The following is a 12,005-nucleotide window of genomic DNA, read 5'->3' on the forward strand; positions in this document are numbered from 1 at the left end:
GGGACATGTTCTGGCACTGTCTCCTGTGACCCTCTGATGTCTTCTTGGGACTTAATCCCTTCTCTGCATTCTCTGGGGGTGGCGGGGGGCAGAGGTGAGGGCACAACCAGGGCTGGACCCTGGCTACCTATCTCATCCTCTTGCATGAGTCCACTGGCCCTCAGTAATAAGTTTCCCTCTCCTCTCCCACTACCCCTGTCGCCCATCCACACCTGGCCTGCAGGTGCGAGCCATGCAGCGACCGCCACTGGGCGTGAAGCTGGTCATTGAAGCCGTGTGCATCATGAAGGGCATCAAGCCCAAGAAGGTGCCTGGGGAGAGGCCGGGCTCCAAGGTGGATGATTATTGGGAGCCAGGCAAGGGGCTGCTGCAGGACCCTGGTCGTTTCCTCGAGAGCCTTTTCAAGTTCGACAAGGTGAGTGTGGCCTGCAGGGCAGCTGGAGAGGAGCTGGGAGCTATTCTCCACATCCTGTCTCTGCCTCCCTCTCCTACCAGCAGCAACAGATCTACTGCTTGGGATCCTGGGCCTTGGGGCTCTGTTCTTATGCCTTCCCTGTGGCCTTGGCCAAGGCTGTGACCATCCATTCAACTCTACCTCTCTCCTTTGGCTGCATCCCATCTTGACACCTGCTAGTGACACCACTTGTCCTTACACAAGTTTGAAAACGAGGCCTTGGGTGTTTTCCAATCCTGAGCCTTTGTCCCAGGTGGGACTTGCTCATCATTTATCTATCATCTTGGGGATACAGAAGGTCCTGTTCTGGTCAGCTTTTCTGGCCTGTGTTTGCTCCTTAAGGAGGACACCTTGAAGACCTGCGTTGGGTCTGGGGCACAGAAGCAGGCTAAGGGTGGCCCTGGGCAGCTCTTCTCCTCCCTGTCTCCTTGGAAAGCAGCCTGCGAAGGCCCATGCTTCCCACGCAGGACAACATTGGGGAGGCGGTGATCAAAGCCATCCAACCATACATTGACAATGAGGATTTCCAGCCAGCTGCTATTGCCAAGGTGTCCAAGGCCTGCACCTCCATCTGCCAGTGGGTGCGCGCCATGCACAAATACCACTTTGTGGCCAAGGCTGTGGAGCCCAAGCGGGTGAGGACCAAGGAGAACTGGTGGGATAGATTCCCCTGCTCCTGGCGGGGTGGGGAACTCAGCAAACCAGCCCCCCATCCCATACTCTGCACCCATAGCAAGCCCTGCGGGAGGCCCAGGACGACCTGGAGGTGACACAGAAGATCCTAGAGGAGGCCAAGCAGCGCCTGCACGAGGTGGAGGATGGCATTGCCCTGATCCAGGCCAAGTATCAAGAGTGCATCGCCAAGAAGGAGGAGCTGGAGCTCAAGTGTGAGCAGTGCGAGCAGCGGCTTGGCCGGGCTGACAAGGTGCACCACTGCCCAGGGAGAGTCCTCAGGGCCTGGCAGGGAGGGTAGAGCTGTGGGGGCAGTAGGCCTGGAACCCACCTGACGAGGTCACCCTTGCAGCTTATCAACGGGCTCTCAGATGAGAAGGTGCGCTGGCAGGAGACGGTGGAGAACCTAGAGCACACACTCAGCAACATCTGCGGTGATGTGCTGCTGGCTGCTGGCTTTGTAGCCTACCTTGGCCCCTTCACGGTGAGGTGCTCCTCGCTCAACATGCACCAGGAACACAGCAGGGCACTCACGGAGTGGGGCTGGGCACCCCAGCTTTGGTACTCCAGGGCCTCCTAGTGGGGAAAGGGAAGAGCTCTCTACTTCCTGCCCTCCTGTATGCTGGGCCCTGTTTGAACGCTTTGTCTCTGGACCCAATTCAGTCCTCACAGCCGCCCTTGACAGTGGATGGTGATGGCATTAACCCCTGTTTCACAGCTGATGGGCTGAGGTCACCCCGAGTGCAGGTCATCTGTTCCATCTGCCCACCAGGTCCTGGGCTATAGTTGGAGGCAGGGAGGACACTGGGGACGCCAAGGGTGGGGGTGGCCCTGAGTTTGGTGTCTCCCCAGGGCCAGTACCGCACAGCGCTCTACGACCAGTGGGTAAAGCAGCTCACGATCCACCAAGTCCCACATACCATGGAGCCCACGCTGATCGGGACACTGGGGAACCCTGTGAAGATCCGCTCGTGGCAGGTGCCCACCTCGAAGGCAGGAGTGACCAAGCTGCATCTGCAGTGTGGGCTGGTCCACACCTCCTGCATCCCTTCCTCCCACCCACCTTCCTGGGCAAGAGCTCAGAGACACTTTGCCAGAAGCCTCCCAGGCCCAGCAAGGGGGTGGTGGGTAGAAGGGAGGAAGATGCACTATGTGTGGCACAGATGCTAGGGAAGGGTGGGGAGGGAGGTTAAGGGTACATCACAGGTATATATTTAAAGATACATTTATTGATTTGGAAGCAGAAGTATAGAGAGCAAGAGAGAAAATGAGGGAGAAAGATTTTCTATCTGTTGGTTTACTCCTCGGATGACCACAATGGCCAGGGCTGAACCAGGCTGAAGGAAGGAACTCCATCTGGCTTTCTCACTTGGGTAGGGGAGCCCCAAACTTTTGTACTGTGTTTACTACTTTCCCAGACACATTAACCAGGAGCTGAATGAGTAGCTGTGACATGAACTGGCACCCGTATTGGATGCTGGCATTATGGGTGGGAACTTTAGTTACTATGCCACAACTGATCCAAGGAGTACTTTTAAGGGGTAGAATTAGGGAACAGTGCCTAGTATGACGAATGTTAAGATTCCTTACAAGAAACATGGGCAGGAGTTGTGATACAGCAGTTAGGCCACTGCTTGGTACTCTCACATCCTATGTTGGAGAGCCTGGTTCGAGTCCCACTGCTGGTGACCCAAGTACTTGGGCCCCTGCCACCCCTGTGGGAAACTCCAGTGGAGTTCCAGGCTCCAGGCCTTAGGCTGGTGAGCCATAACTCTTAGGGAATTTTGAGGAGTAATTAATGCAAATCCCCCTCTCTCATTGTGTGTATATGTGACTGCCTTTCCAATAAAACAAAGAGTAAGGGCCCAGCATGATAGCATAGTGGTTAAAGTCCTCGCCTTGAACGCCCTGGGATCCCAGTGGGCGCCGGTTCTAATCCCGGCAGCTCCACTTCCCATCCAGCTCCCTGCTTGTGGCCTGGGAAAGCAGTCGAGGACGGCCCAAAGCTTTGGGATCCTGCACCTGTGTGGGAGACCCAGAAGAGGCTCCTGGCTTCGGATTGGCTCAGCTCCAGCCATTGCGGCCACTTGGGGAGTGAACCAAGACAGAACCATTAGACAGAAGACATTCCTCTCTGGCTCTTCTCCTCTATGTATATCCACCTTTCCAATAAAAATAAATAAATCTTTTAAAAAAAGAAACAAAGAATAAAATAAAATCACACCTTAGAGCCAGCAAGCTAACCAGCTGCTTGCAAATCCAGCATCCTACATAGAGGCCAGTTCAAGTCCCAGTTGCTCCACTTCTGACCCAGCTGTTTGCTAATGGCCTGGGGAAAGTAATGGAGAATGATCTGAGTGTTTGGGCCCCAGTACCCACATGGGAGTCTCAGATGAAACTCCTGGCTTCAGCTTGGCTCAGCCCTGGCCATTGCAGCCATGTGAGGAGTAAACCAGTGGATGGAAGATCTCTCTCCCTCTCTCTCTCCTACTCTCTATAACCCTTTCAAAGAAATAAATCTTTTAAAAAAAAAAGTCACATCTGAAGTGGATACTGAGAGGCAGGAGAGAACAGGAGACTGAGACTGAGCATGCGTGAAGGTGGGAGGCCCCAAGAGGGTGTGGGCTCATGAAGGTGGTGAGGACTTGGTCAGCCCCATGAAAGAGGGTGTCAGGAGCCAGAACAGGGGCAGGACTGAGGTCAAGGGTCCTGGATGTGCCATGGGATCACCTGCTGCAGCATGGGGCAGGACAACCACAGCTAAAGCACGAGCTTGTGAATAGCTGCTGGCCCAGTTGACCCTGTACACATGACAGTCCTGTGCTCCTACAGATTGCCGGCCTCCCCAATGATACGCTGTCAGTGGAGAATGGCGTCATCAACCAGTTCTCCCAGCGCTGGACCCATTTCATTGACCCTCAGGGCCAGGCCAACAAATGGATAAAGAACATGGTGAGCTCCCCTGCCCAGTGCAGGGCACCAGGCTTACAGGTGCAGGGTGGAGGCAGCAGAACCCCAAGCCCAGCACCCCACCTGACCCTCTTCCCCTGCAGGAGAAGGACAATGGGCTAGACGTGTTCAAGATGAGTGACCGCGACTTCCTCCGCAGCATGGAGAACGCCATCCGCTTTGGTAAGCCATGTCTGCTGGAGAATGTGGGCGAGGAGCTGGATCCGGCCTTGGAGCCTGTGCTGCTCAAACAGGTGGGCTGCTGGGGGGCAGTGGTGGGGAGGTTGTATGGGGAGTGGGTCCCTCCCCTGTTACACTGTATAGGATGAGCTGAGCCTGCTTTCCCCACTCACTGCAGACCTACAAGCAGCAGGGGAACACAGTGCTAAAACTGGGGGACATGGTGATCCCCTACCACGAGGACTTCAGGATGTACATCACCACCAAGCTGCCTAACCCACACTACACACCCGAGATTTCCACCAAGCTCACCATAATCAACTTCACGCTGTCGCCCAGGTCAGCTCCCTCCCCTCGGGGTCCCTGAGCCTGAGCTCAACCTTTGTCAGCCCCCAAGCCAGGGCTCTCCCCTGGAAGACCCAACCCCAGCTTCCTCTTGGGCCCTCTGGCATTGCACATCTCACCTCTACCACCATCCCCCAACTGAGAACTCCCACCCTAATCCAGTCTGACCTCCCTCTGGTTGAGGTCCCTCCAGTCTCCTGGCCAGCACCAGCCCCACTTCCTTTAGCTCAGTCCCGCATGGCATACAAGCCAGGCTCTCTACCCTCAGATCACCCACATGGAGTCCACACCCCACAGGCCTGCTCCAGTGCCAACACCTGCATATCTCCTTTCAATAAAATTTTAATTTATTTGAAAGGCAGTTAGAGATCTTCCATCTATTGGTTTGGTCCCCAGATGCTCACATAATGAGAGCTGGACCAGGAGCCACAAACTCCATTGAGGTCTTTCCCATACGGGTGGTAGGGAGCTGATCACTTGAGCCATCACCTCTTGCCTCCCCGTGCCAGAATGTGCATTAGCAAGAAGCTGGATTGGAAGCAAAGTGGGGACACAAATCCAGACACTGCAATGTGGAGCATGGATGTACTATGTGTGGATGTAACTGCTATGCCCAATACCTTCATTTCTGTGTTACCATGAGCCTTTGTATAGATCTGGAGTATGAATATTTGAAAGACCCAGCCTACTGGTCACTTGGAGCCCCTCCTGCTGAGGGGGAGATGCCAGGAGATCACGTGTCTCCCGTCACTCTGATAGCAGGCCCTGTCCTGGCCCTGTGGCCCAAGCCCAGGCCTCCCAGCCTGACATTGGCCCCAGGACACAGGTTGATAGGTGAGCAGGGCCATGGCTGGCCTTCCTTGGAGCCACCAACACGGTGTGCCCTGTTTCCGGCAGCGGCCTAGAGGACCAGCTGCTGGGCCAGGTGGTGGCTGAAGAACGACCTGACCTGGAGGAGGCCAAGAACCAGCTGATCATCAGTAACGCCAAGATGCGACAGGAGCTCAAGGACATTGAGGACCAGATCCTGTACCGGCTGAGTTCCTCCAAAGGCAACCCGGTGGACGACGTGGAGCTCATCAAGGTGCTGGAGGCCTCCAAGATGAAGGCTGCTGAGATCCAGGTTGGCAGCCACCACCCAGCCCACCCAGGCCTGGTCCCACTCATCTCTACCTGCCATTCTGGGCCATCCTACCAGAATCTGATCCTTACCCGCCCTGCACTGCCAGGCCAAAGTCAGGATTGCAGAGCAGACGGAGAAGAACATCGACCTCACCCGCATGGAGTACATACCTGTGGCTGTCCGAACCCAGATCCTTTTCTTCTGCGTGTCTGACCTGGCCAATGTAGACCCCATGTACCAGTACTCCCTCGAGTGGTTTCTGAACATCTTCCTGTCCGGCATTTCCAACTCAGAGAGGGCAGGTAGGCAGGCCCTGCCAGACATAGACATGTTGCCATGGCAGGGCAGACTCTGCCATGATGCTGGCAGGTTCTCTTCTGCCCTTTACTGAGTGCCTCAATGGATGCCTCACACTGCTCCTGTGGCTGCAGGGGAGACTGACCAGGCTGGGCTGTGCCCCAAGGCTGTTCCTTCATCTCCCTTTACCCTGCAGACAACCTGAAGAAGCGCATTGCCAACATCAACCGCTACCTGACTTACAGCCTCTACAGCAATGTCTGCCGCAGCCTCTTTGAGAAACACAAGCTCATGTTTGCCTTCTTGCTGTGTGTCCGCATCATGATGAATGAGGGCAAGATCAACCAGGTGCAGAGTGGGCAGCCAGACCAGGACAGACCACCTCGGGATGCCCGGCTGCAGGGGGGTGCCTAGGAGGTAGACTGGAAAGTGAGGGAAAGCCCAGCCTGAAGGTACAGGAGAAGCAAAGGGGCAGAAGGCCACAGCCACCAACTCCTTGGCTATAAACAGCCAGGAGACCTGGATGCCATGGAGGCCTCAAGCTCAGGTCTTCTTGGAGCCTCAGCTGTGCTGGTGTACACAGAGTCCCTGCCCCCCAGGACCAGGCCATAGGAGCCTGCCTTGCCTGCTTGGCCAGGAGCTCCCACTCTGTTGAAGGCCTGGGTACCTTCTGGTGCTTTGAAGTACTCTGCCAGGACAGTGAGGCCAGTGTTGGAAGGTCACGGGAGCCTCTATCCCATCCCTAAGAGCCACTTGATTGCTCTGTGAAGGGCCAGCTAGTAGTTCACTTCTGGGTGGGATGCAAGGCAGGAGCCAGCCCCAGGGCCTGGCCACCAACTTAACTCTGTCCCCCGCCAGAACGAGTGGCGCTACCTCCTATCAGGGGGCTCCATCCAGATAGTGACACAGAACCCTGCGCCAGATTGGCTATCAGACCGAGCCTGGCGGGACATCCTCGCACTCTCCGACCTGCCAGCCTTCTCCTCCTTCTCCTCCGACTTTGTGAAGCACCTTGCAGAATTCCGGGTTATCTTTGACAGCCTTGAGCCCCACCGGTGAGTCGGGTGCCAGAGACTGCAGAGTGGGTCCACTAAGGGAGTGAGACCCCAGGAACCTCCTCTGTGGCTGCGCCTTTGCTGTACTTCCTTGCCCTGAGCCTGGACCCTGCACATCCACCTTACTGCCTCTACTGTCCAGCTGGCACCATCCCTGGGGCCAGTAGCATCCCACAGGCCAGCAATCTCAGGGAAATGTGGGCATTGCCACAGGGAGGCCTTGCCGGGCATCTGGGACCAGAACCTGGACCAGTTCCAGAAGCTGCTGGTCTTGCGCTGTCTACGTGGAGACAAGGTCACCAATGCCATGCAGGACTTTGTAGCTACCAACCTGGAGCCACGCTTCATTGAGCCCCAGGCGAGTACTGCACCTTGAGCAAATCCACACCCAATTGGATCACCATTTAGCCTTTGCCAGGCTGGGTCTCCTGCCCACCTCCACAAAGCCCTGGAAGGTTCCAGGCCCTCCCAGAAAGCATGCGACTCCCCTGCCCCCACCCTAGGAACCCTCTACTTTGCCCTGATGCCCGCGCTGGTGGGTTCCACATCCCTGCCTGTGCTTACAGACAGCGAACCTCTCAGCGGTGTTCAAAGACTCCAACTCCAGCACGCCCCTCATCTTTGTGCTGTCACCCGGCACAGACCCTGCTGCCGACCTCTACAAGTTTGCCGAGGAGATGAAGTTCTCCAAGAAGCTTTCTGCCATCTCCCTAGGCCAGGGCCAGGTAAGGGCCCAGCAGGAAGGTAGCAGGGGAGAGGGTAGACAGCAGCCCTGACATGTTCAAGGCTGCTGTGCTGCCTCCCTCCCCACACAGGGCCCTCAGGCAGAAGCCATGATGCGCAGCTCCACAGAGAGGGGCAAGTGGGTATTCTTCCAGAACTGCCACCTGGCACCGAGCTGGATGCCAACCTTGGAGCGCCTCATCGAGCACATCAACCCTGACAAGGTGCACTTCACCCCCTCTGTCTGCCGCAGGTCCTCCGGGGCAACTCCCGCAGGCCCTCAGCCCAGGCCAGGGCCCGGAGACTGCTGGGTGTGCCCCCGAGTCACTGGCACAGGTGGTGATAGATTGGCCCAGGCCACCTGGCAAGCATCTCACCCATGTGCTTGCCCAGTTATCCACATAACCTTGCCTGGCCTATTCCTTGGGTGGGGTCAGGCTGAGGCCAGGCACCAGGCCCCCATACCTCTTCAGAGAGGAGGGAAGCTGGTGTTGGGATGGACACTCGATATAAGGGCCGATACTCACAGGGTCCCGGGGCCACCAGGTGCACCGAGACTTCCGCCTATGGCTCACCAGCCTGCCCAGCAGCAGGTTCCCAGTGTCCATCCTGCAGAATGGCTCCAAGATGACCATTGAGCCGCCACGTGGCGTCAAGGCCAACCTCCTGAAGTCCTACAGCAGCCTCAGTGATGACTTTTTCAACTCGTGTCACAAGGTGAAACACACGCTCACTTGCTTGGTGCTTGTGCACTCTGCCCGTCCCCACTCCCTCGTTCTTACTTCCCCCTGCCTCTCCCATGGTACACAGGTGATGGAGTTTAAGTCCCTGCTGCTGTCACTCTGCCTATTCCATGGGAACATGCTGGAACGGCGCAAGTTTGGGCCCCTAGGCTTCAACATCCCCTACGAGTTCACAGATGGGGACCTGCGCATTTGCATCAGCCAGCTCAAGATGTTCCTGGACGAATACGAGGACATCCCCTACAAGGTGGGCTGGGTGGCAGGCTGGGGGCTGGGGTCCTATGGGGGTCATCCAGCCATCCACCCTTTCCTCTCGGTAGGTCCTCAAGTATACAGCAGGGGAGATCAACTATGGGGGCCGTGTCACAGATGACTGGGACCGCCGCTGTGTCATGAACATCCTCGAGGACTTCTACAACCCTGTTGTGCTGCACCCTGAGCATAGCTACAGTGCCTCGGGCATCTACCACCAGATCCAGCCCACTTATGACCTCAATGTGAGCCTGCCCCCCAAGGGATTGGAGCAGGTGGACAGGATGGAAGGACTCACCCATCTGATAGTGAGGGCAGCCGGTCAGGCCCGGGACCTGGAATGTGGGGTCCAAGCATAACTAGTCAGTGCCAGCTGGGGCAGAAGGTGACCTGACCCAGATTGTACAGATGGGGGGACCCCTGAGGAAATGCTGCTTCCTCTAGGATGTGGGAGGTGAAATCCTGAGCAAAGGCTGGGGTGGGTGGCCCATCAGTGCTTTGCAGGGCCTGTGGCAGTGGGGTATTGACAGGCTTGAGCAGCTGCAAAGAACAGCAGAGAGCTGGATAGCAGTGACATGGGGGCTAGGAAGGAAGCCAGGGCCATACCACCCTGGCTTCAGAGGCTACAGAGCCCAGAGAACCACACAGGAACGTCTAATGGTCACAGCCAGGGTGATGAGGAGGAATTGTGACAAGGAGGAATTGTTCTCAACTTCGGTGAACATGGTGCACATGGGGCTTCGGTCTGACCCTCTTACTCCCTAGGGCTACCTATCCTACATCAAGAGCCTCCCGCTCAATGACATTCCTGAGATCTTCGGCCTGCACGACAATGCCAACATCACCTTTGCCCAGAATGAGACTTTTGCCCTTCTCAGCACCATCGTCCAGCTGCAGCCTAAGTCATCCTCTGTGGGTGGCCAGAGCCGGGAAGAGGTGGGCAGTGGGCAAGTGGGCTGAGGGCTGAGTAGAACTATGATGTCTGTGTCCTGGGAGAAGGGACTCCCTGTGGGAAATCCTGGGGGTGCTCAGGGCTGGGGGTTTGGGTGGGGTTGCAGGGGCAGGGCCTGCCCTGACTCCCACTGACCTTTGCCTCCACAGATAGTGCAGAGTGTGGCCCAGAATATCCTTCTCCGGGTGCCCGAGCCAATCAACTTGCAGCAGGTGATGGCCAAATACCCGGTGCTGTATGAAGAGTCAATGAACACAGTGCTAGTTCAAGAGGTCATCAGGTAATGCCCCTGGCTGCACCCCAGCGCCCAGCCAGCACCCAGCCAGCGCCCAGCCAGCACCCAGCCAGCGCCCAGCCAGCGCCCAGCCAGCCCCCAGCCAGCCCCCAGCCAGCCCCCAGCCAGCACCCAGCCAGCGCCCAGCCAGCCCCCAGCCAGCCCCCAGCCAGCCCCCAGCCAGCGCCCAGCCAGCGCCCAGCCAGCGCCCAGCCAGCGCCCAGCCAGCACCCTCCACACTGGAGAGAAACAATGAGGCCAGGAGATGCCATGAGCCCTGTGTTGTGGCCAGCCCTTATGTACATGTCCACTGTGATTCAGCTTTATTTTCATTATTCGCATTACCTCTAGAGAAGTAATCAGAGGCCCACAAAGGGTTCTGTGACCTAGTGTCAGCAGTTATCAAAGGCCGGAGTGAGATTCATGCCCAGGCTGCTTCATTCTGGCCCTGTGCCCTCAGTCTCCATTTTTCTGTCCCCAGCTCCGACTGCATGCGATCTCGCTCCTGTCCACAGGTACAACCGGCTACTGCAGGTGATCACACAGACTCTACGAGATATGCTCAAGGCACTCAAGGGGCTGGTGGTGATGTCCTCACAGCTGGAGCTGATGGCAGCCAGCCTCTACAACAACGCCGTGCCCGAGCTCTGGAATGCCAAGGCCTACCCATCACTCAAGCCACTGTCCTCGTGGGTCATGGATCTGCTACAGCGCCTGGACTTCCTGCAGGCCTGGATCAAGGGGGGCATCCCAGCCACTTTCTGGATCAGTGGCTTCTTCTTCCCACAGGCCTTCCTCACAGGCACGCTGCAGAACTTTGCCCGCAAGTCCATCATCTCCATCGACACCATCTCCTTTAGTTTCAAAGTATGGGTGCAGCCAGGGCTGGGTCACAAGATAGTTTGGGGGTAGGCAGGTAGCTGTGCTTGGGAGGTACTGGGTCTGAGTGAGTGGGTTCTCTTGGTGTCCTCCACAGGTGATGCCCCAGTCACCCTCAGAGATTAAGGAGAGGCCCGAAGTGGGATGCTACATCCATGGACTATTCCTGGAAGGTGCCCGATGGGATCCAGTGGCCTTCCAGCTGGCTGAGTCGCGGCCTAAGGAGCTGTACACAGAGATGGCTGTTATCTGGCTTGTGCCAGTGCCCAACCGCAAGGCCCAGGGCCAGGACTTCTACCTGTGTCCCATCTACAAGACGCTGACACGTGCCGGTACGGGGCCTGGGGCAGAGAACTTATACTCCAGGTGTAGGTGCAGACAGCTGTTTAGACTAGTCCAGGTTAACTGAACAGAAAGGCTGGCAGAGGCCTGGGCCAGGGCATAGCCAGGCCAGGGGAAGGCACGTTAGCTAATGCCTGAGGCCGATCTCTCACCACTCTGCCTCTCTCAGCAGCTCCACTTGAAACCTAGGAATCCCAACCTGCTTCTAGGAGGGTTCAAAGGCACAACTGAGGCCCATAGCTTGGTCCCCTCTCTTGTCCTTCTTTCCATCGCTACTGTGGCAGGGAGTACCAGGCAGGCCTGAGCCTAGACCCCTCCCCAGGCAGGCTGTTTCTTGGGCCAGGAGCCCATCCCCATTCCCAACTGTGTGCTAAACTCACTACCTTTGTTCCTAGCCTCCCTGCTGTAGCAGGGATGGGGTCCAGCCCGAGCCTCCTGCTTCTTGTTCCAGGAACACTCTCAACCACAGGCCACTCCACCAACTACGTTATTGCTGTAGAGATCCCCACCAACCAGCCCCAGCGACACTGGATAAAGCGTGGTGTGGCACTCATCTGTGCCTTGGACTACTAGTCCCAGACAGGAGGGCTGGAGCCATTAAAGTTGGGTTTTCCACAAAGTCCGGTTGTGTCTTAGCTGGATGCATGAGGCCCCTTTGTAGAACTCTGCTAGGGCTGGGGCTACAGTGGCGTCAGAAAAGAATACAATCAGCAAGGGCTGGAGGTGAGAGGTGGCAGCTCTGGCCTGCTGTGCCTATCCCAATAC

At 56.9% G+C, this 12,005-nt stretch overlaps 1 protein-coding gene across 1 annotated transcript in view; it reads left to right on the plus strand.

Annotated features, from left to right (window-relative positions):
* The window catches only part of DNAH1 (dynein axonemal heavy chain 1), a 56,446-nt gene extending 44,625 nt beyond the window's left edge, over positions 1–11,821 (plus strand). The window contains exons 55-77 of the mRNA XM_040994591.1: positions 224–415; positions 922–1,089; positions 1,188–1,379; positions 1,479–1,610; positions 1,979–2,104; positions 3,959–4,078; positions 4,180–4,329; positions 4,434–4,594; positions 5,498–5,723; positions 5,830–6,025; positions 6,217–6,368; positions 6,879–7,075; positions 7,289–7,433; positions 7,642–7,800; positions 7,891–8,022; positions 8,345–8,515; positions 8,609–8,788; positions 8,862–9,038; positions 9,559–9,729; positions 9,895–10,025; positions 10,535–10,886; positions 10,996–11,230; positions 11,692–11,821. Of these exons, the coding sequence (XP_040850525.1) occupies positions 224–415; positions 922–1,089; positions 1,188–1,379; positions 1,479–1,610; positions 1,979–2,104; positions 3,959–4,078; positions 4,180–4,329; positions 4,434–4,594; positions 5,498–5,723; positions 5,830–6,025; positions 6,217–6,368; positions 6,879–7,075; positions 7,289–7,433; positions 7,642–7,800; positions 7,891–8,022; positions 8,345–8,515; positions 8,609–8,788; positions 8,862–9,038; positions 9,559–9,729; positions 9,895–10,025; positions 10,535–10,886; positions 10,996–11,230; positions 11,692–11,813 (3,987 nt within the window). The 3' untranslated portion in view covers positions 11,814–11,821. The remainder of the gene's footprint in view (positions 1–223; positions 416–921; positions 1,090–1,187; positions 1,380–1,478; positions 1,611–1,978; positions 2,105–3,958; positions 4,079–4,179; positions 4,330–4,433; positions 4,595–5,497; positions 5,724–5,829; positions 6,026–6,216; positions 6,369–6,878; positions 7,076–7,288; positions 7,434–7,641; positions 7,801–7,890; positions 8,023–8,344; positions 8,516–8,608; positions 8,789–8,861; positions 9,039–9,558; positions 9,730–9,894; positions 10,026–10,534; positions 10,887–10,995; positions 11,231–11,691) is intronic.
* Positions 11,822–12,005: the final 184 nt, after the last annotated feature.

The sequence above is a fragment of the Ochotona curzoniae genome, unplaced genomic scaffold (assembly GCF_017591425.1).
Source record: "Ochotona curzoniae isolate NIBS_2020 unplaced genomic scaffold, NIBS_Ocur_1.0 contig_908, whole genome shotgun sequence".
In the NCBI taxonomy this organism is placed as follows: domain Eukaryota; kingdom Metazoa; phylum Chordata; class Mammalia; order Lagomorpha; family Ochotonidae; genus Ochotona; species Ochotona curzoniae.